This window comes from Schistocerca serialis, chromosome 4 (genome assembly GCF_023864345.2).
Source record: "Schistocerca serialis cubense isolate TAMUIC-IGC-003099 chromosome 4, iqSchSeri2.2, whole genome shotgun sequence".
NCBI classification, from domain to species: Eukaryota; Metazoa; Arthropoda; class Insecta; order Orthoptera; family Acrididae; genus Schistocerca; species Schistocerca serialis.
This window is the reverse complement of record NC_064641.1, coordinates 409,584,913-409,612,718: the sequence shown is the minus strand read 5'-3', so window position 1 is coordinate 409,612,718 and position 27,806 is coordinate 409,584,913. Positions and strand designations below refer to the sequence as shown.

Here is a 27,806-nt window from a genome sequence, read left to right as displayed (position 1 = left end):
TCATAACAAAGGACGTTCCACACTTCATGAGAATTTTCATTTCTGAGAGATATATTACAGCCTTATCCAGAAATGATGATCAATTTTTAGCTCTGATATGAAACTTCCTGGCAGATGGAAACCTTGTGCCCCACGGGAAACGAAACCCACGAACTTGTTTCTCACGGTCATTTACTACACTGGCTCATCTACTCAATCACGATTCGCAAACCCTCTTCACAGCTTTACAACGGCCAGGTACCACGTTGAAGTTCCGATTGGGCACACAATTTTCGTTAGCCATTAAGTTCCGCATCAGGCCACATTCTGCTGCAGAGTAAAAAATGCAGTTTGGAAGTAATCTCCAATGCTGTCGGCAAGCTATGTCTCATAAATATATTTTCTTCCAGCAGTCTTAGTCCAAATGACACGGGGCAACTTCTGTGATGAGGGCAAGTACTGGCAGAATAAAGTTGTGACGGCTGCTCGTGTGTTCTGCTTGGAAAGCTCAGTCATTAGAGCAATTGCCAGTAAAATGCAGCCGTCCTAATTTTCAGTCCCGATACAGTATACTACTTTAATCCGCCACAGTGTCTCAAACATTTCCTTGTTCGTCCGCATCGTTTTACCAGCAGCCTCGGCTACCCAATGCATACTTTCGACTTGATTTTGTAAACACTGACATAAAATTACATAACGGTCATATGCACGGACTGCCAGTACTGTAAGATAAGAAAACGTCAGCAAATATGTTGCTTTCTAACTGAGCTACTACAGTGCTCTATGTATGTATGGTATGTGGATAAATAGCGTTCAGAGTAAACCGAAAGCCTATATGTCGAGTTCTGCTATCTTTAGTTTTGAACAGCATTTGGTCTTGTATAACTGCATAGGCAAAAGTGTTGTGACCATTGCTCATGCAACGTCGAGCGTAAAGAATACTGAAGTATGTACTCTCCGATTCCACGCATAATGGTCCTAAAAAAAGTAGATTGATGCATAAATTCGTGGAGCTTTTGTGAGGCCCGTTGTAAGTAGCTTGCTATAAGTACATTCACCATCAGTCATTCTTTATTTGAGGTTCTACTTTTGTTCTTCCCGTTACTTATTGACTGTTGCAAAAAAAAAAAAAAAAAAAAAAAAAAAAGAATGGTTCAAATGGCTCTGAGCACTATGGGACTTAACATATGAAGTCATCAGTCCTCTAGAACTTAGAACTACTTAAACCTAACTAACCTGAGGACATCACACACATCCATGCCCGAGGCAGGATTCGAACCTGCGACCGTAACGGTCGCGCGGTTCCACACTGTAGCGCCTAGAAACGCTCGCCCACTCCGACCGACCTGACTGTTGCAAAAAAAAAAAAAAAAAAAAAAAAAAAAAAATGGCTCTGAGCACTATGGGACTTAACATCTACGGTCATCAGTCCCCTAGAACTTAGAACTACTTAAACCTAACTAACCTAAGGACATCACACAACACCCAGTCATCAGGAGGGAGAGAAAATCCCTGACACCGCCGGGAATCGAACCCGGGAACCCGGGCGCGGGAAGCGAGAACGCTACCGCACTTGACTGTTGCAGATTTGAAAGTTTGAGTGTTGTTGAAGTGCAAGAAAAAAGAGTGTGAAACGAAAAAATTCTAAAATTTGTGACTTTTGTTGGATGTTCAGCTGGAAACCCGTGTGCTATGTATGGAGTAAGTCCATTGTGGTCATCACGTCAGAGAATTGTTTTTGTTTCAAGTAGGATCTTTTTGACTTCAGTTATTCGCCACATTCAAGAAGACTAATTGTCTTTGATAAAGGACGTCATTGTGGTTTACCTCTGTGGTCACGTCAGTGTACCCGATTATTTCTAAAGGTGGTGAACTGGGGTTACTTTACGCTTGTGAGAGACATGCATTCAGTGGACAATGTTGGAGGAAAATGAAAGAAAAGATTATTACGGTTTAAAGTCCCATCGACTAAAGTGTCATTAGAGACAAAGCAGGAGGTATGGTTCGGAGAGATGGAGACTGAAATCGACTGTGCCTATTCACAGGAAGGATACCAACATTTGCCTTAATCGAATTGAGGAATTAACGGAAAACTTAGCTTAGGATGACAAAACAGGAATTTGAAACATAGTTTGCTAACTTCAGAAAACAAAAATAGTGGCTGGCTCCAAAAAAAAAAAAAAAAAAAAATATTTGGAACAAAGGCCAGTGTAAGTCCTTAAACTGTAAAGTTATGTATCTGGTGACACAAAGAATGAGTTTTGTGTTACGAACTGTATTCCAGGATTGTGTCCATCACCATGCTGGCATCTACTGCCAACAATTGAGAAGCTTTGTGGTCGCAGTATAAGAAAACTGCCCAAGGAATCAGCATCAAGTATTTCTACCGTATGAGAACGCCCCTCTGCACCTTGCTGATTGTACAAAAGGATCTCTCCAGGAGCTTGGCTGGAAAACCATTCCTACCGCACTTATTCTAATCACGCGCCCTCAAGCATTGACCTTTCTCGCTCCTTATTGAACAGCTATGATGAAAATTTCTTTGTGGCAGAAAATACACTTTAAATTTGGACTAACATCATTATCGCTGAACCAGTTGGTTTCTACAGACGTGGAGTCGAAAACCCGCCTCAGAACCATAATCAGACTGTTTTAGTTGATGGAAGAGAACATTTTGTTGATGAATAATTTCTCTCTATTGTATTTCTGTTATATTCAAAAAACCAGTGACAAACGCTATAAAAATGTACATAGCTCTAACACAAATGAATTACAACGTACCATGGTTACCTTGTGTCTAATTTAACAGAACAAATATTGCCCAAAATACGAGTCTGCCCAGAACTTCACACTTTCTTGATAAACTAGTAAACCACCGATTCTTTAAAGAATCAAATTCCAATGTATAAAACAGTTCCAAACATCTGATCATTTTATAAATGAGTTAGTGGGTTATATATGTGACGTTAGGAATGTAAGCGAGGAAAGTTTAGCAAAACATTTGATATTGGAAGCCGCTAAGTGTTCTAATTAACAAATATAGGTTGCGTATATTCCGGGCAATGTGCACTAAATTTTAAGCGAAAGCAAATTTTTTGAAGCATCTTAGCTTTTAGGACGTCACACCTACTTAACCATGTATCGTATAATGATCCAATTTTACAGTTATATTCAATAATACATTTAAATACTGTCTGCAAAACGCTTTGCGAATAATCACTCATAAATAAGTAATAAATTAAAAGGTCTTGACTGGTGCGACAGTTTTACTGCACGAGCAGCGAAAATGTAGTGAGTTGCGAGCTAACATCTCAAAGATGTTCGGGCTCACATTCGGTTTTTATCTTCGTCGAAATGTCTTGGCTCAAACTCGTCTAGGGACAGAACCGCACGTGTGGAATTTCACACCCTAAATTAGACACTTGCGATCCTTTGGTTAAATTGTGTGGCTGATGGCAAGTTTGCGGGACACAAATTTAACATAACAAATAAGAACAGTAATAATAATATCGGGAACTAAATTAACGACCCATAAATGATGTAGGCCACACACTTGCGATATGGTTAGAATAATGTTTATTCAGAAAGCAAACTAACAGAGAAAGTGGTCGTATTTAGAGTTACTGTTAAACTCGAGCGCATATCCATTTGACAAAGTTCGATCATTCACAATCTCATTGCGAAATACAATTTCGATACTCCACCTCGTTAACTATGTGAAAAGTTAGAGTTCACACCACGCGCGCGGCTGCTCACCGCTCAGACACTAAGTCCCGCGATACCACACAACACGAAATTTTCTAAGTCGTTTCACTTCCTGCCTGCCTAAAGACCGACTGTCCGCTTTCGCGTCTCAATCCGAACTGTAACCTTCAGTGTCTCCGGCCGAACTGTCCCCCTGCCCGCCTGGGGCCGCATATCACCCCGCTTGCCGAACATCGTCGCTCAGCTGACTAGGGCAGTTCCCTTTTCTGAAGCCGTCCATCTGATCGGCCACAGCTTATTCTACATTATTTTACATTTCAACATATTTAAATAAGCAAAGCTTGACCACTTTCACGTGCTAAATAAAGTAACAATAATATCCATTACATAATAAACGTTACATTCTTTTACATAAAACCAATATAATTTCCTTCTTAGCTTTGAATGTCACGACCAATAGCCTTGCACCAATGTGCTTCCCGATAAATAAAGAACAAAAGTAAGAATTATGCACTAAACGTTACAACAAATATTCCATTGCCTAATGATTAAATAAGGTGGCATGCCGTCATCGTTCAATGGGTTTTATATGGAGGGCAATGATGATCCGATGCTTAACTGAAAATACTGGTAATTTAAATTTACTATATCTTTTAAACATATAAAGTTACGGAGTTGATATTTACACCAACTGTCATTTTAATGATGCACTTGTATATGAAATGTCGATCGTTAAGACCAAAGCGTTCAGATTTTAGCATTCAGGACTTTGTTACAAAACTTGTTAATTTCACTTTAACAGTAAATCCCAAACTATTATAGACTTGATCAATAGTCAAGTTTTATTGGGATCACAATGAAATTTCATGGAGGATGGCAGATTAAAATTACTGTGGCTTGATTCCCTCCACAACTACAAAATTAAATACTTTTCATAAACGTTTCCCTTTATGGCCGATCATAGGTTCGCTATATTTAACACTGCTACGTCTCCTTGGCCACACGTGGCTTCTACTGGGTTTTCCCATGACGTAGGTTCTCGTCTGTCTCACGCGCACACTACAGCGCTTACGCCTCAATAGACAATAGACGCCTGTGAATTTCCCCACCTCGTGGTGAACCTACCCCCTTTGTGGCATCCGGTACTGGACGACAGGGTTCGTTTCACAATTCCTGAAGGCTGACTCTTTCAGCATATATTTAAATGAGAGCGAAATGCTCGTTATCTCATGGAATGATAAACCTTTTTCCTTTCGTAATATTTTTAAGGGGGGATTTCAGCGAGAAAAAGCTTTGCAAAGGTTAGGAACTTTATATGAAGTTTATTGCAAGTTCGTAAGTACTCTCATTCTAAACTAGTCGATGAATGTAGTTTGGGGAACTTGCCACTACGAGTTACGCTGTATCCAGACAAAGAGAGCGTTCGGAAACTCCCGTTGTAAACTTCTAGGGCTGGTAGAGGGAAGTGAGTAGATAATATTTTGAACTGGAACCCATGTCCGGAAACGAATCGCTTCCGCGCTAGAACCATCTGAAAACAAGTTGGAAATGCGACCACTTCCACAAGTAATTGATTAGGCATGACCCAGTACATTACTTGTTTTTCAGTTCCACTCACTAATAGCCAAAGGAATTGCTCGTGTGCTCGTTGACGGCTTCTCTTCAACGTGATGCAGTACGGCCTCTTCCATTTCGTATGTGTGGCGTCTGCTTAAAGCACAAATGTCACGCCTGCTGACAGTGAAGTTAGCCTTGCTCGAAGCTGTTGCATAATTGTGGCGAAAACGGTATGTGATGGAGTCGAATGTTATGGAGAACGATATTGATAAAGGCGACGAGCAGTTCATCTATTACCGTGAGCTTCGCCATTCGGAGGGATCACGTCGATATATTCTGCAAGTATGTACTCAACCATGTCCCTCTAACATTCGCAGACATGTCAAGTGACACCAGACGATCCGACGTAACCACATCCCAACATCACTACCCTGTTGCGTACCACCCTAGCAAACATGTTTTCAAACGGCTGTAGCACGGAAACAGTGTGTTTCCGGACGTGGGTTCCTATTCAGAATGTTATTTATTCTTTCTCCTGTCCTGTCCTGGAAGTCTGTAACGGGAATTTCAGAAACCCTATACAAAAAGCGTAATACGTGTCTTACTAAATGGTTCAAATGGCTCTGAGCACTATGGGACTCAACTGCTGTGGTCATAAGTCCCCTAGGACTTAGAACTACTTAAACCTAACTAACCTATGGACATCACACACATCCATGCCCGAGGCAGGATTCGAACCTGCGACCGTAGCGGTGTCTTACTATATCGACGATTTATCTTGATAAAAAGATCATAGCAGCACTTCAGATTTTTAAATTTGCTGACTATATGAAAGGCTGAAAGTCAAATTTTTGTTTTCCCCAGTAGCTGTTAGATAACATGCCCCGGGCTAATCGCTTACTGATACAGATTACGCACTTTCGACCTTGGTAGGGTCTTTGTCAACGTGAAGTAAGAAAGAAAACAGGACGCTGTATGTAATGACTCGAATATGTCGTCTTTAGGCGCTACAGTCTGGAACCGAGCGACCGCTACGGTCGCAGGTTCGAATCCTGCCTTGGGCATGGATGTGTGTGATGTCCTTACGTTAGTTAGGTTTAATTAGTTCTAAGTTCTAGGCGACTGATGACCTCAGAAGTTAAGTCGCATAGTGCTCAGAGCCATTTTAACCATTTCGAGCCAGCATGAAAATTGGCGGAGGAGGTTAGTGTTTAACGCCCGTCGACAACGACGTCATTAGAGACGGAGCGCAAGCTCGGATTAGTGAAGGATGGGGCAGGAAATCGCCCGTGCCCTTTCAAAGGAATCAACCCGACATTTGCCTGAAGCGGTTAAGGGAAATCACTAAAAACCTGGATCACGATGTCCAGAAGCGGGCTTGATGCATCGTACCTCCGGATGCTTGACCAGTGTCTCGATGTGAAAACTGCTGAGGCTACAAATTTGAACGTGACATTGATAAAATAAATTAAACATTTCGAGATCAAGCATGATTCATTGTTTCGATAAGTATTTCCGTTTTGAAATCGCTACTACAAAGCGAACAAACGCTGAATAGGTTTCATTCAAGACCTCTTCGAGTACTTTAGGACATTTATTTCCGTACCTCGAGGTCGCGGTGGGGATATGGGTCGGCTGAGAATATTTTTTCTTGCAATACCGTGATAGTGTCGCATGGTGAGATAGCGTGCTGCGTCGCACCGGCACTGCGATGACAACAGTAGTGTGCGGATTACATTCCTCACAGGAGTTCCGCTCTTTGGCCACTCTAAATCTCATCATCACTTACCAAACACTGGAGCTGCCAATACAATTACTCTCCCGTTCGGTGAACGACCGACCGAGCGGAGTAGCGCAGTGGTAGCTCGCTGAATTCCAACTCGGGTGGTCGACGGTTCAAGCTCGCGTCCTGCCATCCTGATTTACTTGTTTCTTGCTTTCTCTAAATCGCTTTAGGCAAATGCCACGATGGTTCTTTCGGAAGGGCACGGCTGCTTTCCTTCTCCATCTTTCCATAACCTGAGCTTGCGCTCCGTCTCTACTGACCTCGATATCGACGGGAAGTTTAATCAGCCAGCAGCTGTTGCCGAGCGGTTCTAGGTGCTTCAGTCTGGAACCGCGCGATCACTATGGTCGCAGGTTCGAATCCTGCCTCGGGCATGGATGTGTGTGATGTCCTTAGGTTAGTTAGGTTTAAGCAGTTCTAAGTTCTAGGGGACTGATGAGCTCAGATGTTAAGTCCCATAGCGCTCAGAGCCATTTGAACACTAATCTCCTCCTCTTTGTAAACGGACGGAAGTTGCAGGCTGACATGCGACCTACTAAACGTGGCAGGATCATTTTTAGCGAGACGCAAAATCTTAAAGTTGTGTGTCAGAGAAACAGGGAATACTGTTGGACCAATTCGCCAGAAAAACTTTCACTGCTGCCTGCAACATCTGAATAAAGCTCCCACCCGACAAAGTGTGAAGGGTCATTCTAAATGTCGGCAGGAACCGACCTATCACAGCAGCGAAACGATAGGGATAAGCTTGGGACGTCTCCTGGATTACCTCGTTCGCTGGCGAAAGCCTCGAGCTATGTGACGGGAGCCAACACGGCGAGAATCTGTGATCGGAGAGGAGCCAACTTATCTCGCTTCTGAGCTTTACAGCATCTGTCCAGCTTCAGGTCTGTAAGTGGGCAGCTTCTGTGTTGGGAGCGCTGTGTAGCACTTTGCATTGGATCTCTGCGCTTTCTTTGTAAGAGACTCTGTGGCTGGTTGGACTCGTTGCTGGAAGTTAATCGCTGGTAGTGTTGGGCAGTTGGAAGTTAGTCGCCAGCAGTGGTGGAAGTATTGTTGGGCAGTTGGAGGTGAACTGCCAGCAGTGATGGATGTTAAATCACCATTGATGGAGGGTAGCGGTGTGAAGTGTTAGCGTCGGCCAACAATCTATACATGTTCGACTTGGAGATTGAATATTATTCATGATTATACACCTTTGTACTAGATGTCAATGACGATTTATGTTTGTGTCTGAAGTGGATGTCACATTATTAAGGTAAAAGAATACATTATTTGGTATGTAACAAAATATTTCCTTTGCCAACCACATGCCTATTAGTAGTTACTGGCTTTAGTGGTTAGAATCTTTATTTAGCTGGCAGTATTGACGCTCGCCGTATTGCAGTAGTTCGCGTAATGAAGATTTTTCTGACGTGAGTGCTTAATGAAATGTATAGGTTATTGTTAGTGTTTCTCTTTAGTCAGAGCCATTCCTTTGAATTAATTATTTGAAGTGAGGTTATCCTCTTTTTGAGCAGTCAGATTGCGTTGCGCTAGAATATTGTCGGTCAGTGTTGACATGATAGGAATAAGTAAAGACAAAGTAGGTTCACTTGCATTCAATTTCGCTCAGCAGTTTAAGTAAAATGTTTAATAAAGTAGTTTCAACCCTTGCAGTTCAACTTCTTACGAATTAAACAGATGCTGTACTTTGAACGGCTTCTCAAATAATCTGTAGCAGAGAAGCCAAATAATGAAGTAACTGTGCCTCTATGCGACCTGCTCAGTGTGGCTACCGTTTCTATACTGACAACGTTTGCGCTTACGAACTTAAACAAAATAGGCCCGAATCAAAAGAGGGTGGCGTGGGGTCATGAACACCGCTAAAGAATATGAGTAAAACTGCTTGTATTTTTACATACAAAAATTTCTAAATTTGTTTACTTTTGCAGAATATAATGAATCGAAAACAAAAAGTCTCAAAAGTATGTAGCAAGAAATTCCACAAATTACGAGCTGCGTCTGACACAGGATGCTTTTCAGTTGGTTGCCTGGCCGGGCTTGCGGCGTACAGTGGACATTACAGCCAGGAGAAGGCAAACATTCACTGGTTAGCGGTACCTCTTGTCAACGGGAAATCCCACAAAGTTCCTGAATCCATAGCGAGAGTCTCTAAGATGCAGCAAGTTCAGTAATGCAAGGCAGACTTCCCGAAATCCTGACGCAAACAGCATTCTCGCCATTAACCCGCTCTCCCAGCCATAGTTCACGATATAATCAAACACAGTATCAACAGATGTACATAGGATCGTGTTGTGCACGGAAGACGGCATTCCGGTCAACAGGTAACCACGCCAGCCATGACGTCAGGGCATCCATCATACCCGGTAGTATTTGTCGGGTAGTCCCACATCCACAACCGCTGTGTACACTGTCACAGACGGTGCAGTGTGGCACAAAGATCTCTACAGTGGAGAGCTGTAGGAAGAGTGTAAGCAGGACAGTCGCAAACTGATGTGGCCCGATGAGAATCATTCTGTTGTTTCCCGGATGTGACAGCAGTTTGTGGAGAATGAAACTGTATCTCAAAGACCAGGACAGGGCCAACCACGTGTGACATCAGAAAGAGAGGACTGTTATTTAGCTTTAAGGGCACGACGGTACCGCGTTAGTACTGCACGGCAACTGCAGCTGACCTCGCAACAGCCGTTGGACGTTTTGTGTCGAAGCAAACGATATAAAGAAGGCTTTGACTGAGTGGATTTTACTGTCTGAGATTTTCTGTGTGTGTACCTCTATGCGTCTTCTCAGAAGGGAACGTCCAGAGTGGAGTCGTCAACTTGCTACAGTGGGCCAATGTTCTTCTCACAGTTGAGTCCCGAATTGGTCTGAAGAGTGATTCTCAACGCATTCGCCTGCGGAGGGAACGTGGAACACAATTTCGGGACCCAAACGTTGTGGAAACAGACCGATAACGAGAATGATCCCTAACGGTGTGTGTAGGGACTATGTTGACCACTCGAACAGTTCAAAATGTTTCAAATGGCTCTGAGCACTATGTGACTTAACTTCTGAGGCATCAGTCGCCTAGAACTTAGAACTAATTAACATCACACACATCCATGCCCGAGGCAGGATTCGAACCTGCGACCGTAGCGGTCGCTCGGTTCCAGACTGTAGCGCCTAGAACCGTACGGCCACTCCGGCCGGATCGAACAGTTCTTCATGAAACTGTACTGGTGAATCGGCAAGGTTTAACTGCTGTCAGGTACTGCGACAAGGTCTTGGGACCTCATGTGCGGCTGTTGCGAGGTACTGTGGGCCCAGACTTGGGACTGATGGACAATAATACTTGACCCAACAGTGCATGGGTGGTTGATGTTTTCTTGGAAACAGAAGATATTTCACGCATGACGTGCCCTGCTCATTCTTCCGATTTAAATCGCATAGAGCATATCTGGGATGCACTGTGGAGACGAATTGCATCACATGAGCATGCACCAACCACTCTCCAAGACTTGCAAACGGCTCAGCAGGAAGAATGGGCATCAGTGCCTCACTGTGAGACCCATGACATCATCCATAGCAATTCCCGTCGTTGTCAGGCCTGTATTGCTGCCAGAAGTGATCACACCCCATACTGAGCACAGCAGTCAGCTGCCGGAATGTGTGTGCAAAGTCGCTAAGATGGAAAAAACTAAGAACATTATTGTCTACCATTATGTACGTTGCAGCTTAATTTCTGTGTTATTTACAGTGTTTCTACTTTACTATCACTTGTTGATACTGTTTTGTGGCAAAATAAACGCAACCTACAAAATTTCCGTTTGTTCCTTTAATTTTGGACACCAGTGTATTAAAATAATTTTATTTAATATTATTTTCGTTATTAAAAACGTAGGCATTTGCAGTTGTTCTAAGTGATGGTTACAGCTAGTTCTGTTTGGGAGAGGGGGGAGCGGGAGAGGGAGAGAGACAGTAAAACCTGTGAGCCTACAACCCAGTGCCCCCTCCCCCCTGGTGAATCGAACGGTGATCCACACATGAGTACCAGACCACTACTGTGGCACTGTCACGTGAAAACTACACGAATTTAAAAAGCCACTGACTCAGTCCCGATAACAAAGTACCCGAAATACAAAAAAGGGTCGCAAACACTGACTCTAAGTTAGTAGTTCTCAACATGGGGGCAATCAACCCCTGAGGGGTGAAATGAAATTTTCTGAGGGATAACATTGTTTATATAAATTATCAATAATTACTTTTTCTCAGTTAGGGGCATTCATATGGTAGGGGTTACAGATTCCCCACACAGTCCACCCACTACACAAATATGTTGTGCTTTCTCCCGTACATTGCCGATAAAAGTGAGACATACACGTAACAAAAGTCTTTAAGTTGTAGATAGTACTTCCTGTCATTCAGAAATTGCTTCGTTACTCGCATCGAAACAGATAAATAAATTAACTGACAGAACGACACAGCAGTAACTACGGAAGTCACGCAAGTGCCGCAATGGTGAGAAGTATTTCACGGGACGTAGCTTTTGTACCAAGTGTATATCCTCACTTTGAGTAGAGCTTACTTGTCTGAGAAGGAGTTTTGGGTGATGGCACTTGTGATGCATCATAACCTGCTTCATCATTCTTTCTAATACACACGCTAAATATCAATCATCTTTCAAATATTTCATTATTTTAGACATAAAAGAGTTCCAAGGAAAGTCTTTCATTCTACAGCTTAGTTAATTGCTAAAGTTGGTGATAATTTAGTGGAGGGGTGATAATGTGGTGGAGAGGGGGTCAACAGACGACAGGGAGGACGAGAGTAATAGGTAATACCTAATTGCACTCGGGGATAAAGGTCTAAGAAAGGTTGGGTCCCGCTCCTCTAAGTGCTCTGCTCAACCCGGTTGCCTTAAATAACTTGCTGTGGCGAAAGAAATTACAGCATTTTATTTATATTACAACAGTGATCAGGCATATTATATGTATTTGGTATATTCTTTGAAGGAATGACCGTATCCAAAGAGCATGACTGCGCCTTATCAACTGCTTCCAGTATCATTAATGCAAGATCATAATGTCACATCCTGTTCACATCAGTGTACATCAACAGATACACACAATATTTCAAAAAATTGCAATCCATTGTGAAGATGTAAATCAATCTCGTTTTTACACATTATTTCCACTGAGTTCCTAGTCTCATCACAACATTTTAATTCACTCAATTTACTATTTTCGTTAGTGTACTGGTGTGAGTAGTTCACGCACTCTATAACGAAAGATAAAAAGGAAAATTACATCGTCTACAGTTTGTTGCAATACTGCAAGTGACTCACAGGTCCCTATTGATTTCACACTAATATGGCTACAAAATTCGAAGGATTATTTGTCTAGACCTGAGTCTAGTAGAGTTATGTACAAATTACAATAAATGCTTTTCTCTTACATCACACAGTAAAATACACAGTCACTGTAAATGCATTACTCATTATCTGGCGAATGTGCTTGCATGCATGCATACATGCATGCGTGCGCGTATGTCTATTCGTGTGTATCTCTGGATGATTCACTAAAATAACACATGAGATAAATAAATTTATGGAGCACATTAACATCGGAAATATTCGTAAATGATGTGATGAAGATGTTTAACGTGAGTGAAATTTTCGTACATTTCAATGTTAGCACAAAAACGTTTATTTTCCTTTGTGCACAACATTGCAGGAAACCTTTCAGTTAGTTATTGTCTACGGTAATGGTTTTATCTCACTTTCATTTGGAAGTACAATATAATGTATGTTAAATATAGCAATGAGTTACTGTGTAAGATTATTTGGTTCCCTTCTGCGTTAACCGTAACTTCCACCTTAGAAACTAAGACATCATACTGACAAACAACTTTTAATTCCTTTCCAGATTCGCTTCTGGAAGGATGCCAGAGCCGTCAACGTGGCAGCGGATGTCATGGTGGCGCCAAAGATGCAAAACAGTTTCATGACATGGCTTCAAGCGAATTCTATCGAGGCGCCCGTCCTCATTTACAACGTGCAGGAGTAAGTTTCAATGTAAAACGAGCCATTTCCAACTCTCAGTTGTTAAAATTCTTTAAACGTACAGTAATAATAAATCTGTAGAACCGACTTACCTTTCTGTTTGGCTCTCTACACGCTGATCTCCGAAAGTACTAAACGAATATTCAAGGGGTTTTAGCGTAATTTGTGGCACCGTACAGGATTTACATCACTAGAATCAGATCACGGGGAAAAAAGATTACGTGATTTAAAATTTTACTGAAAATTCCTTTTCTAATGAACTGGTCCTCTTTTGTTAAAAGTGACGACCGGTTTCACGCCAACTGAAGACGCATCTCCAAGAGGTCTGTTCAAATAATAAGGAAAAAAATTTTTACAAACAGTTCTTACCTATGGTCTATAGAAAAAAGTGATGCTGAAAGGTAATATTATAGAGCTGTCCTCCAAGAGTAGCTAACAGATTCTTTCTAATAAGTCATCGCTGAAAGATAATTACCTTGGAGCCACACCCCATTATTCGTGTCATGTTGTAAACAAATAGTACCCCAAAAGCGGTAGTCCTTATTTAAAACGGAGGGGTAGCAGAACCTATAAAAATTATATCTCGATGACATCTCAAAGGGCCAAGCAAGGCTGTAAACCAGTATTGCATTGAGATAACGTCAAAGCCTGAACCCAGTAAACGAGACGAGCCTTACCGCGTCACAAGCAGGAAGGGGGTTGCACGGCAGAAGACACGACAGAGCTGACCGCCATGCAATGGGGAGGATGTTTACTGCTGACGTCGGGGGCGACGGGAACAAAACTGACGCTATAGAGGCCGTGATTGAAAGGGGGGGGGGGATCTGTATGTGTGCTAAACTACTTAAAAATATGTAAAAAGACCAAGCCCTATTAATAACAAATATAGAAAGTGGACAATTAAAATGTAAAATATTTATGAAACCTGAACGATACTCTAAATTTCCACTTTGACAAACACAATTTATTAAGATACTGAATGTGGATATTTAAAATGTAAAATATTAATAAAACACGAGTGGTAGTACAAATTCCTTCTTTCACAAGGACAACGCCATATTAGTTAACGAAGGCAAAGGCTAATCAGGGAAGCTAATCGCTTGGGGTAATAAAATAGTGGGCCTTAGGAGAGATGCCTGTCTATTTAGGCAGTCAAAATTTTCTAAAACGCCCCTGTGTCAAAAAATGGTTCAAATGGCTCTGAGCACTATGGGACTTAACTTCTGAGGTCATCAGTCCCCTAGAATTAGAACTACCTAAACCTAACTAACCTAAGGACATCACACACATCCATGCCAAAGGCAGGATTCGAGCTTGCGACCGTAGAGCTGTATTTAACTTTTCATTGAACTTCTGTAACATACTTTTGTTAATTTTACTAGTAAAACCAGTGTCTTATCCATTTGCGTATGCTATGAAGCGTATTATTTTGAAGTCCTGATCATGAGCTTCACGGGACAGTGGGACACTGTGTAGTCTGTGGAGTAGAGGCCTGAATGCCGCCTTTTTGAACTGTAATGCGAGGTTGGATGTTTTGTGTATAACGACGTCACAGGCGATCATCTTCCTAAAAATATCATAACTAATCGAACAGCCATCAGTTTTGGCAGATACATCGGAAAATGCGAAGGTCTCATAATTGCTTTGTTTCATAGTGAACTGGATCCTGTCATGCAGTTTGTTCATCTCACGCAAAAAAGCAACACATTCGAATGTGACTAGGAAATTTGCTTTATTTCGACGTCATACTGTGTTCGAAAAAAATCATAAAAAATTTGGCAAGGCAGTAAGACACAGGTGAGGCCATTGTCAAACCCAGTTTTTCAGGACCTAAACTCATTTTCAGTAACTGAGAAACTTCGTCAGTTTCGTCTAAAGATCTTCCGCTGTGCTCCCTGAGATTTTCGCTGATTATGTGATGAGGTTGGTCTGCAGGTATGCTTGAATACGTATTATATATGGCAAAGGAAACTAGAGATGTGTCTTCTAGGACTAACAAATCAGGAAGTTCACTAAACAGCTCCTCTCTGTTCGAAATATTGAAATTTACTGGATTTTAAAATTCCTATTCAAATATTCTGCCAATAAATTCTCTTGATGAAAACCGGGTCCATTCCTGGCGTTAACAATTGGTCAATCAGCATACCTTCTTTATGCAACTGTACAACACTTCGAAGTCTAGGGGCACAGTGGATCACCGGAATAATAGATAGGGACTAAGAGATGATTTAGTGTTCTTTATCGTTTTTTAGTACGTGCTACCTATTTGGCGGTTGGATTATATCTATTTTTTTTTCAAATGTGATTCTCCTCAGTGGAATGTTGCACTTTAGTGATTTATTGCTCTTCAGATATGACCAAGGCTAGTTTGGATTTTTCCACCTGTATTACAAGCTTATTTTTATCCTGAAGTTTTTTTATTAATTCTGTTTATGGTAATGTTCTCTGTAGATGCTATTGAAGATGGGTATCTAGGAATACATGAACTACTAGAGTTATTCTCACCTATCTTGTTTACTCCTATAGCCAGTTCATTGCGCTGGGCCATCGTCAATAATTTTCCGTCCAAAGCAGGAAGAGTAAGCGAGATTAACTGACCGAACTGTTGTTGCTATAATTTCTATGAGGTATTTTATGGTAAGCTCTTATAAAATAACTATTTCCTTTTCTTATCGAAGGCGATATTCGTTAAGTTATATGTTTTTGGAAAAAAAACATAAAATCACAGTTTCTTACTGAATTACAGAAACTACGCCGTTATCCTGGTTTTTGATCAAATAATGTCCAGATACACATCAAACTGCTCTTCAATGCCCTGAAACTGCTGTCCATTGAGTACCCTAGATAAATGCAAATGAGCTAGATATGGGTAAATATTTACACTATATTTTTTTGGAATATAGAGAACGTATTTCATTTCGAAAGCAAAACAGCGTAATATTCCACATACCATTTCTTGTATCACAACTGTTTTTGCGAAACAAACACTTGACATAATTTGGAATAATTTTCTCTGTTAGACATTGCTTGTTAAACTGCATGTTACTGAAATTTTTTTGTGCTGTCTATACAGCACTCTTATAGCCCACCATTTTATTATCACAAGTTTTTAGCTTCCCACATTATCCTTTGCGTTTGTCCGCTAACGTGGCACTGTAGCTGTCAAAGAGGGCATAAGCACTAACAGTCGGGTTTTATTAATATTTTCAATTTTAGCTATCCACTTTCAGTATTTTTATAACCTATATTCGTCCAAGAGGAAATTTACTTTATGACTCATGGATTATTAATATGCTGCACATTTTCCACTTTCAGTATTTTTATAAGTAGGGCAAGTCTTTTTTTTGCATATTTTTAAGTATTTCAGCACATGTTTCTCCCCTCACCCCTCCATCACGCCAGCTGTAGTGTCGGTGTTGTTCCTGTCGCCTCTGACACCACCTGTAAACGTTTTCCCCATTCCAGAGCGGTCAGTAGTGCCTTGCCTGATGCCGCTCAACCACCTTCCTGCTTGTGTTGCGGTTTGTTTGTTTCTTTTGTTTTAAGACGAGAAGAAACACTAGGGGCATTGGCTCCCATGTCAAAACTGTGAAACATGAAGACAAAGAGAGGAGTTAAAAACAACTAAACGTCAATTTCAATCGACGGAAGATAAAACAGCTAAAAGAAGGACGTGGAGGAAGGTCTATAAAATACACCATAGAGAAAAGGAGGTCCAGAACTAAAAGTTAAATGACCTCCGCCGTATTGCTACGACGGATAAAAAGTACAACGCAGACGACAGCCCGAATGTGTCGTTCGCGAAAACGGCAAATAACTCAGACGGCTCTTCTCGTTTACTGGGTTTATTCTTTGAAATTGTCTATGTACATCAATATCTACAACTTCGTTTGGCCTCTTCAATTTTTATCCATATTTTATTTTTACAGGTTTCCTCTTCATATTAAGTATGAACTACCTCCTTCAGCGCGTTGTTTGTTTATAACTTGATTTGATTGATGGGGAGTGGTTCTAAGACAATTTCCTTTCGGCGATGACTTGTTGAAAGGAAACTTTGTGACTACGCTTCAAGCACAGCTCTATAATACAATCTTTTGGTGTCCCTCTCTTCTTTGCACCATTGTAATTTTTAAGGATTGTTTGTAAAAGGCGTTTTATTATTATTTGTACAGATCAGCTGAGGATGCGTCTTCAATTGACGCGAAACCGCTGGTGGCATTTAATACACTCCTGGAAATGGAAAAAAGAACACATTGACACCGGTGTGTCAGACCCACCATACTTGCTCCGGACACTGCGAGAGGCCCGTACAAGCAATGATCACACGCACGGCACAGCGGACACACCAGGAACCGCGGTGTTGGCCATCGAATGGCGCTAGCTGCGCAGCATTTGTGCACCGCCGCCGTCAGTGTCAGCCAGTTTGCCGTGGCATACGGAGCTCTATCGCAGTCTTTAACACTGGTAGCATGCCGCGACAGCGTGGACGTGAACCGTATGTGCAGTTGACGGACTTTGAGCGAGGGCGTATAGTGGGCATGCGGGAGGCCAGGTGGACGTACCGCCATATTGCTCAACACGTGGGGCGTGAGGTCTCCACAGTACATCAGTGTTGTCGCCAGTAGTCAGCGGAAGGTGCACGTGCCCGTCGACCTGGGACCGGACCGCAGCGACGCACGGATGCACGCCAAGACCGTAGGATCCTACGCAGTGCCGTAGGGGACCGCACCGCCACTTCCCAGCAAATTAGGGACACTGTTGCTCCTGGGGTAAAGGCGAGGACCATTCGCAACCGTCTCCATGAAGCTGGGCTACGGTCCCGCACACCGTTAGGCCGTCTTCCGCTCACGCCCCAACATCGTGCAGCCCGCCTCCAGTGGTGTCGCGACAGGCGTGAATGGAGGGACGAATGGAGACGTGTCGTCTTCAGCGATGAGAGTCGCTTCTGCCTTGGTGCCAATGATGGTCGTATGCGTGTTTGGCGCCGTGCAGGTGAGCGCCACAATCAGGACTGCATACGACCGAGGCACACAGGGCCAACACCCGGCATCATGGTGTGGGGAGCGATCTCCTACACTGGCCATACACCACTGGTGATCGTCGAGGGGACACTGAATAGTGCACGGTACATCCAAACCGTCATCGAACCCATCGTTCTACCATTCCTAGACCGGCAAGGGAACTTGCTGTTCCAACAGGACAATGCACGTCCGCAAGTATCCCGTGCCACCCAACGTGCTCTGTTGCCTGTGTCTATGTGCCTGTGGTTCTGTCAGTGTGATCATGTGATGTATCTGACCCCAGGAATGTGTCAACTACCCTGGCCAGCAAGATCTCCGGATCTGTCCCCCATTGAGCATGTTTGGGACTGGATGAAGCGTCGTCTCACGCGGTCTGCAAGTCCAGCACGAACGCTGGTCCAACTGAGGCGCCAGGTGGAAATGGCATGGCAAGCCGTTCCACAGGACTACATCCAGCATCTCTACGATCGTCTCCATTGGAGAATAGCAGCCTGCATTGCTGCGAAAGGTGGATATACACTGTACTAGTGCCGACATTGTGCATGCTCTGTTGCCTGTGTCTATGTGCCTGTGGTTCTGTCAGTGTGATCATGTGATGTATCTGACCCCAGGAATGTGTCAATAAAGTTTCCCCTTCCTGGGACAATGAATTCACGGTGTTCTTATTTCAATTTCCAGGAGTGTATAAGGTATTCTGCAACCAGTGCGGATAATTTCATTCGAAGTGTGGAAATTTAGCTGCGGTTGTCCACAATTTAAAATAACATGCTTCCAGCTTTCTTTTCTGTCTGTCTGAACACACTAATCTCAAATACTATTAGACGGATTTTTATGGAGTTTTCACTAGTAATTTCAGTGAATCTAGGAGCACCGTATAGGTTATATTTTATGAAAATCGGATCACAAAAAAATATTCATAAATATTATAAAAGTGTATATATTTCCACATGACCTCTGAGACCACTGGAACTACTTCCACCAAATTTGGTAATCACACCACTTAGTTTCAGCAAATAATCACTGTGGTGGTAAGAACTATCCTACGTATCAAAGGGGTAGGGCTGAGAAAGAAGGGTTTTCCACGGTGCACGAATATCCACATTTTATTCAACCAGTACTTGAAAACGAGAGCACCTAGTCACTTGTAACAAACTCTACACATGATTTCAAAAATTTACATGAAACTTTTCCTTTTGAAAATCTCCACAAAATAATGAAAAGAAAGATGATCGCTTACTACGTTTTCGTTAGTTATGCAGGAAAACTGCAGCATCACGTACGACTTAATGACGTTTACATTTACAGCTTCTTTGCTACTAACTCAATTCGCAAGAAATCTTGTAAACAGTATCCCAATTTGGTGCTCAATATACCTGCTGAATTATACACCGAAGGGCCAAAGAAACTGGTATAGGCATGAGTGGTCAAATACAGAGGAATGTAAACAGGGAGAATACGGCGCTGCTGTCGGTAACGCCCATAGAAGACAACAGATGCCTGGGGCAGTTGTTAGATCCGGTTACTGCTGCTACAATGGCAGGTTATCAAGATTTAAGGGAGTTTGAATGTGGTGCTATAATCGGCGCACGAGAGATAGGACACAGAATCTTTGAGGTAGCGATGAAGTGGGGATTTTCCCGTACGACCATTTCACGAGTGTACTTTGAGTATCAGGAATCCTGTAAAACATCAAATCTCCATCATCGCTGCGGGCGGAAAAATATTCTGCAAGAACGGGACCAAAGCCGACTGAAGAGAATCGTTCAAGCTGGCCGAAATGAAACCCTTCCGTAAATTACAGCAGATTTCAATGTTGGGCCATCAGTAAGTGTCAGTATGTGAACCATCAAAGAAATATGGGCTTTCTGAGCCGAAGCACCACTCGTGTACCCTTCATGACTACACGGCGCAATGCGCCTCGCCTGGGCCCATCATCACCGACATTGGACTGTTGATGACTGGAAACATGTTGCCTGGTCGGACGAGTTTCGTTTCAAACTGTATCGAACGGATGGACGTGTATGAGTGTGGAGACAACTACATGAATCCATGGCCCCTGCATGTCAGCAGAGGACTGTTGAAACTGGTGGAGGTACTTTAATCGTGTGGGGCGTGTGCAGCTGGAGTGATATCTCGCCCCTGATACATCTAGATATGATTCTGACAGGTGACACGTACATAAGCATCCTGTCTGATCACCTGCATCCATTCATGTCTATTGTGCATTCCGAGGGACTTAGGCATTTGCAGCAGGACAATGCGATACTCCACAAGTCCAAAATTGCTACAAAGTGGCTCCACGAACACTCTTCTGAGTTTAAACACTTCCGCTGCTGACTAAACTCCCCAGAAATGAACATTATGGAGCATATCTGGGATGCCTTACAAGATGCTGTTCAGATGAGATCTCGAACCCCTCGTACTCTTACGGATTTATGGAAAGCCCTGCAGGATTTATGGTGTGAATGTCCTCCAGCACTAATAGGGATTAGTCGTGTCCATGCCACGTCGTGTTGCGGCACTTCTGTGTGTTCGCGGAGCCCGTACGCAGTATTAGTTAGGTACACCAGTTTCTTTGGCTCTTCAGTATATCATTGTACGATTCATAGTTCAGGAAATATGGGGGAAAGGGGAGACAGACAGACAGAGGGAGAGGAGAGGATGGACAGAGAAAGGAAAACGGATGAGGTGGCTGGGGAGAGAGAGAAAAAGGAGGTGGACATAGAAAGAAAAGCGAAAGAGATTAATTTAGAGAGGGGAGGAGCAGATGGGCAGAGATAGATAGGAGCAGTTGATAGATAGACAGAGGGGCAGGAGGAGATGGGCAGAGATTGGGATGGACTAGGTGAACAGAGAGAAGGGACAAATGGAGATTGACAGAGAGGAGTGGAGAAGGTGGGCAGAGAGAGAGGGGGGGGGGAGTATCAGATGGATAGACGGTGGCACAGTAAGAGCTGAACAGAGAGTGGTGGTGGAGGAGGTGGACATAAAGAAGGGAGAGAAGCAGATGGAAGGACAGCAGGCAGACTAGATGGAAAGGGAGAGGAAGGAAGAGGATATGGACTAATGAGATTGAAGTAAATGCATACTAGCTAGTAATAAATAGAACTCCTATCGTTCACGTGACAACTCAGGCAGGCTGCGGGGAAGAATTACAATGCTGAACGAAGTTATTCACTTGTGGATTATATCTCATCTTAACACATGGCATTATTTTGAGAGATGGTGGTGAAACGTCATGATGACATCGCAGAGGAACAAGATGATCAAATATTACTGCACATGTTCAGTATTTAGAAAGCACTTTAAAACTTAGATGTGGCTTCTAAGAGAATTATGGTGAAATACATAGAAAAGCTTGAAAGTTTTCACTGACGGGAGCATTTCTCAGTTCGATGAATATGGTGAGTGAGGACATCGTACACTAAACTTTTCACATATGGTGCACACATGAGTATGCATGTAATGCTCCACAACACAAACACTTCAACGTTTATGAGCTTAGTTACAGTCGATAAACAGTATTTTGATTTCAGTTTCCGCCATCCGAACAGTGACTGCAGGTTTGCGGAACTTGTGCCTACTGACATATATTTCTGGTCAAAGAAGCAAACGGTTTAAATTTACACATTGAAAGCACTAAATGTGTCTCAAAAGTTCACTGGTGGCAACTTGACTGTATTGAAGCTGAAATGGAGTACTCGAGCCACAACAAAAACTGCAAGTTTACATTATATGGTACGCACCGATAATTTCAAAGTCCAAATCGTTCTTTCACAGCAATGTCGACAAAGTCGAAAAATAAAGAAGCTCGCTTTTAGCACTAGCAGCGAGCCTCTTTATTTTTCGGTTTCGCTGATATTGCGGGGAAAAAGCGGTTTGGACTTCGAAATTATCGGTGCGTTTCGTATGCTATAAACTTTTAGTTTATATTGTGGCTCGTGTACTTTGAAATTGTGTCCTTTCTCAGGATAATTTCTGAGAACTGTATCAACTGTAACCTAACATCGATGCTCGTTTTTCCAGTGAATTCTCGAACCCGCTGTTTCCCTGCGTGTGTTGATTCCTGTTTACATCCCGTCTCTAGTCCTTCATCAGTACTCATCCGACGTTCGTTCTCCAATCATTTTCACTCGACTCCCATCCGCATCTAAATTCACACATTGAAAATGTTACCAAGGTACCACAGCACCAGTATTCTCACAGCATATCAACTTAGCAATCCCACATCATCGTTTTCATTCCCACACCTGTGTATTATATAGATTTTTAATTGTATTGATCAACGACTGAAGAGGGTAGCATCAATGCTGCGTGCCCGTAGCCGTAATTGCGGAAAGAAAATAGAGAAAAAAAGGGATTGAATTTGTGTTCCGCTCCTCCCATTTTTTAGGAATCCATCCAAATTACTGAATGACAAACACTCCTCTTTGTTCCTGCAACCAAATACGTTCTCCGACTTGTATGCTATGGCAGCTCATAAAGTTTCATCATATCAAACACCTACACCTTCGCCAGTCCTACATCCGCCATTAACGTAAGTCCTAACAGCCCACTGTGAGGCACATTCTTGAGAACCGTGACCTGCTGCCACGCCAATGTCAGCACATCCAACCTTCTTTCCATCTCGAAACACTCCAAATACACTTCCAGGACGATTCTGTCTCCCTATTCCAGGCCGTCATAAAATCCGTGGAATCTACCGATCCTGCTAAATGTAGCTAACCCACCTCACCTGCATCATTCTGAATAAACGCTCCACGCCATCGTCTCTCAAATCCTATAACCCACTAATCTCGACATCAGCCCTATTAATTCTTATGTCCAGGTACCTCCTGCATCCTTTTTCATGTAACATCGCCTAAAATACCTGCCTCGCCCAAATTAATTTTCCATATAGTTACCAGGAATCATTACTACTATCATCACTGTGCGGAGTAAACAGAACTCGATTGCATCATGTCTGGATTCCCTCGTTTTCCGTCATCATAAAAGTTAATGGTTGCATTTCTTTTACTTCTATACTAAAGGCTAAAGAGTGGTAACTTTATCACTGTCATCTGATAAATAAAAAATTAATCAATAAAAATTTATTAACAAAGAATGAGGACTCCGTGATGCTGAAATTTATTGATGATAAACTTTTTCCCCGCGAGTTTGCCCTTGTGACATTCGACGTATATAACGCACACATCTCTTCTTCCCCCATCTGTATGTCCAGCTCTTCCTCCCACAATCTCTCTGTGCAGGAGATGTGGAGTTGTTATTTATTTCAGTCTGTAATTGTTAATGAAATAGCGTGAAACGTCACTGTAGTAGTCGCGTTGGCGTGATATGAAGCCAGAAAGTAGGAGGCAGTGTGGAGCCACTTCTACCCCTGCTTCAACCAGTTACGTTACCTGAATTTGTGCATGTCTCAGTGCCTCATTGTTGCTGGAACTGTGTCAAAGGATAATTCTTGGTGTATGTTGTCGCTTGTTCCTGTAAATACAGTTACATGTGTAACTTGAACAGCTGCAATGAATGAACGACATTTGTGTTGGTACAGGAATACTGCGTTGGAACCTAATAAGTGAAATTTATCTGGTTTGTTATTACCTTAGGCGTAATCCTATTGTAGCGTTGACGTAAGATGAATAAGGATGGCTGCAGTGTGCATGGCGCTACTGCCTCACGAGCCTGCCTGAAGACATCAGGTGAGCCGAACTAGTGAAAATTTCTATGGAAACGCTACTGTGCAGCTGGTATTCTGTTGATGTTTCCATGGAAACGCCTCAGTGCAGCTGGTGTTATGTCAACGGATATCTTCTTGATTTTCTAGTCAATAGCGAATTGTAGCTGAAAGCTTACCCATACTTTCCCAACTTCCTGGACTTCCCTTACGCTATGTCGACAGGGTGTACTGTCGGCACGGTATGTGTTCTCACGGTCTATTTATTAAGTGTAACACGTGTCTGCCCATCTCCTCCACCCCAGCTCTCTGTCTCACCTACACCTTCTCTCTATGTCATCCTCCTCTTTTCTCTGTGTCCATGTCCCCTACCTCTGTCCATTTCATCCTACCCCTCTCTATGACCATTTCATCATCAACCCTTTCTATCCATCTTCTCCTCCCTACTATCTTTGTCTGTCACCTCCTCACTCTCTCTGTTCATGTACACATTCTCACTCTCTATTTATTCACCTCTCTCCCACCCCCTCTGTCTGTTTCTTCCTCTCGTTCCCTCTGTCCAACTCATTCTTTCTCCTCTCTCTGTCCACCGGTTCACCTCCCTCTCTGTATCCATCTCCTCCTCTCACACACTCTCTCTGTCTAAACACATGTACCCCTGACAGGCATGCTGATACCGTCTGCACAACTCTATCTTTCCTCCTCTGGGACCTATGAGGCTCTAAACCCCACAGTGCTGATTCTCATATAGCAAGCAGTACATATACCAAACCAGGATGAAATAGTTCCATTGCTTTAGGAGACGATGCTGGACCTACGTACATACATCCTGTATTATGTATATAAAGGTGTATGTAGGTTACTTATAGGAGATATAGCCCCGATTCAGACTACTAATTCCATCATCAGATATACCTGGAAAACCGGTGACATCACTGTCAAACATCTGAAATTCTTCCAAGCGCAGTATCCTCCCATACCACTGTATAATGTAGCAAAATCATCTAGAGTTGTGAGAATTTTTTTTTTCGTCTTACTACACATTTGAAAACCAAACAGATCGTAGAGTGTACTTATTAACGCTCTGCAGTCAGGTTGCTTGACTTTCAGAGGGCGTCCGATACACTTCCGCAGTTTTGCCTAATGAACAAAATATGATCATAGAGAATATCGGACCAGCTTTGTGACCAAGTAGAACACACCATGTCATCCTGGCGGAAAACGTTGAAACGCCCACGAGACTATACTCTCATGACACTGTTGCTTATAGAAATGTCAGATCGCTTTAGGTTATTTTCTCGAGATATATGCAGATGATTAGAATTCACACGGAGGCCTAGAAGCAATCGTACTGCTTGTGTACTTTCACCGACTAGAACAGGAAAAGTGCCAAGTGACACTGTTACACAAGTTATTCCACGCCAAGCACCGCCAGCCGGTATAGAAATAGTAGAAGCAAAAGCAGAAAAAATACGCATAACATGTGCTGGCATGTTTGAATAGGGGCATAGTTTGTATTTTATATGTGGATTCTTAAAGAATTTTTTTACCAGAACATGAAAAGACTAGATTTTCTCGAAAATAACAGTGCAACAGAAAACCCTTAAGTTTTACGTTGATTTAATGTTATTTTGATGTACACAAATGACAACGTAAGCTGTTTCTGAAACAAGAGCAGACATCATAGTCAGTTGGTCTGATTACCTCTGGCAAATCACTTTGAATTTCAAACCATAGTTGATTATTACATTACTTCTCACGCTTTTCAGACTGATAGACAACCAGAGGCGAGAAAAAGCTACGAGAGAGGACTTTGCCTTAGATGAATATCACACCATTGAGGAGGTGAGCAATTCTTTGAAAAATCCTTCAGCCTACTTCTGACAAGTTTGTAAAAATTCGGCACAGTGTGTCCTTTATTTTCTGAGGGTTTATCATGGCCAGCTTTAAATTTAAGAACTGAAAACATATGAGTTAAGCTTCATACCAATGATCTATTTGCATGGTACAGATTATTAACGGTTGTGGTGGCACTGAACTTGAGGTAGCTGCTTCGAACCTGGATTGTGAAAGGAAGTTTCATCTGTTCTGTTTTGTCCTCAAAGAGTATGTATGTGGTGTGTGTGTGTGCGCTTGATGGTGTTGGGGGGGGGGGGGGGGGTAGGCGTGCAGAAGGATAAATGATGAAAACTGAAAAGGAGCAATGAGTGGGCTGGCGTAAAATTTCCCTCATCTGGGTTAAATGTTAAATACAGAGCTTCTGCACAGCGTCCTTTCACTGAAATCTTGAGGCTGTCACTTTTGCTTATTTAGAGGAGTAAGTGGAAGCTAGTACTACATTTTACCGTCTCCTTCATCCACAACACAAATATAAAACTTTACCACGTAAGTAAACGACACAGTTATCCACACTATACAGTTAGATATCTGACTTGGACTTCATGCCACCCGTTCAGGATGACAAGGCGGTATTTTTGCCAGCAGTGCTCATTTTCCATGTATTGTACTGTCTGAAGTTTAAACTAGACGATAAAAACACTTAAATGTGACCACTGTCTATGTTAGACATTAACGTGCAGTAACCATTCACAGACGTAATGTGGTAGCATGAGCAGTGGAGGGTATATAAGGTGTTTCGGGGGACGAGGGAAATAGTAAAGTTGTTGTCATAATGTTGAGACGAAGCGATTTATCTGACGTCCAAAAGGGCGTGATTATTGGCTTTCGGACCATGGGTGCAAGCATTCCTGAAACTGCTAAGTTTGTAAAGTTTTCGCGTACCGCTGTGGATAAGTATAGCGTGCTTGACAAAATAGAGCTATCCAAGACCGGCGTCACGGCAGTTGGAGTGTAGATGACAGGGATGAATGGCAGCTACGGACATATGTATGAGCAAATAGATATATATGAAAATCTGTGATACAATCCGGGAGACTTGGTATTGATTTTTACGCTGGTGCGGAAAGTGGCACTATCGGAAAAGTAACTAAGGCGCCACTTTGGACCGTATGGTATTGTTCGGAGCTTGTGAGTCGCCAGAAATAAAGTATGGGACTGTGAGCATCAAGAAGACGAGAAAGTAGAGAATTCGTCCATGTCCTCTGTATGAATCCCTACTACAGTCCAGAGGCGCAGATCAATTATGGGAAGTTCAAGGAAACAGAAAACCTACTCGACGATCGTGAATCTTGAATGGGAGGATCCACCTTCGGTGCTCACATTAGTGAAGAGGGTGTAACAACTCGACCAGAACCTGACGATTCATCAGCGCTGCCGTACAGAGGACTGCCAAAATGTAAATCAAGGGAGCTGTAGTCGACTCGACTGACAACTTGGAACAGCGGATCGCTGTTTCGCCAGGAGGGAGAGCTGTGCGACTGCGTGCAGTGTGGCTTAGTGATCAGCGCTGCTGGCTGGCGTGCGCCTGCTCAGTCCCGATACCAGCAGTTATTTGTTACTTAGTATTTCATATTTCTGGATGGTCCTCGAAATATCTAATATTTGTGAATTATGGAATATTCTATGTTTGTATAAATAGCTCCACTCTCCGCCTACAAAGTCAGCTCTGTTCTGACTATACGTTGGTTCAAATGGTTCAAATGGCTCTGAGCACCGTGAAACTTAACATCTGAGGTCATCAGTCGCCTAGAACTTAGAACTACTTAAACCTAACTAACCTAAGGACATCACACACGTCCATGCCCGAGGCAGGATTCGATCCTGCGACCGTAGCAGTCGCGCGGTTCCAGACTGAAGCGCCCAGAACCGCTCGGCCACAACGGCCGGCCTGTACTTTGGTACCAGTAGTAACTGATATCAGTGCTAAGTTGGTGACCCTGCCTTCTGATTTGTTCTTCATTGTATCATCCACGTGACAGTAGCACATCGAACACTACACAATAATTCTTGTGTCTAGGGTGCCGTATCGCAGAGACGATAATTGCACACCCGTAAACGACTAGACGTATTCGACGAAGCGTCGTCACATCGTCTTCACGGAGGTATACGGACAAATCAACGGTCTGCTGTGATAAAGATCGCCACCTG

The 27,806-nt window shown here is 42.7% G+C and overlaps 1 protein-coding gene across 1 annotated transcript in view; it reads left to right on the top strand.

The window, feature by feature from the left end:
- The window catches only part of LOC126474496 (zinc carboxypeptidase-like), a 122,386-nt gene that overhangs the window by 34,869 nt on the left and 59,711 nt on the right, over positions 1 to 27,806 (top strand). Inside the window, exons 4-5 of the mRNA XM_050101966.1 lie at positions 12,931 to 13,067; positions 25,529 to 25,604. Of these exons, the coding sequence (XP_049957923.1) occupies positions 12,931 to 13,067; positions 25,529 to 25,604 (213 nt within the window). The remainder of the gene's footprint in view (positions 1 to 12,930; positions 13,068 to 25,528; positions 25,605 to 27,806) is intronic.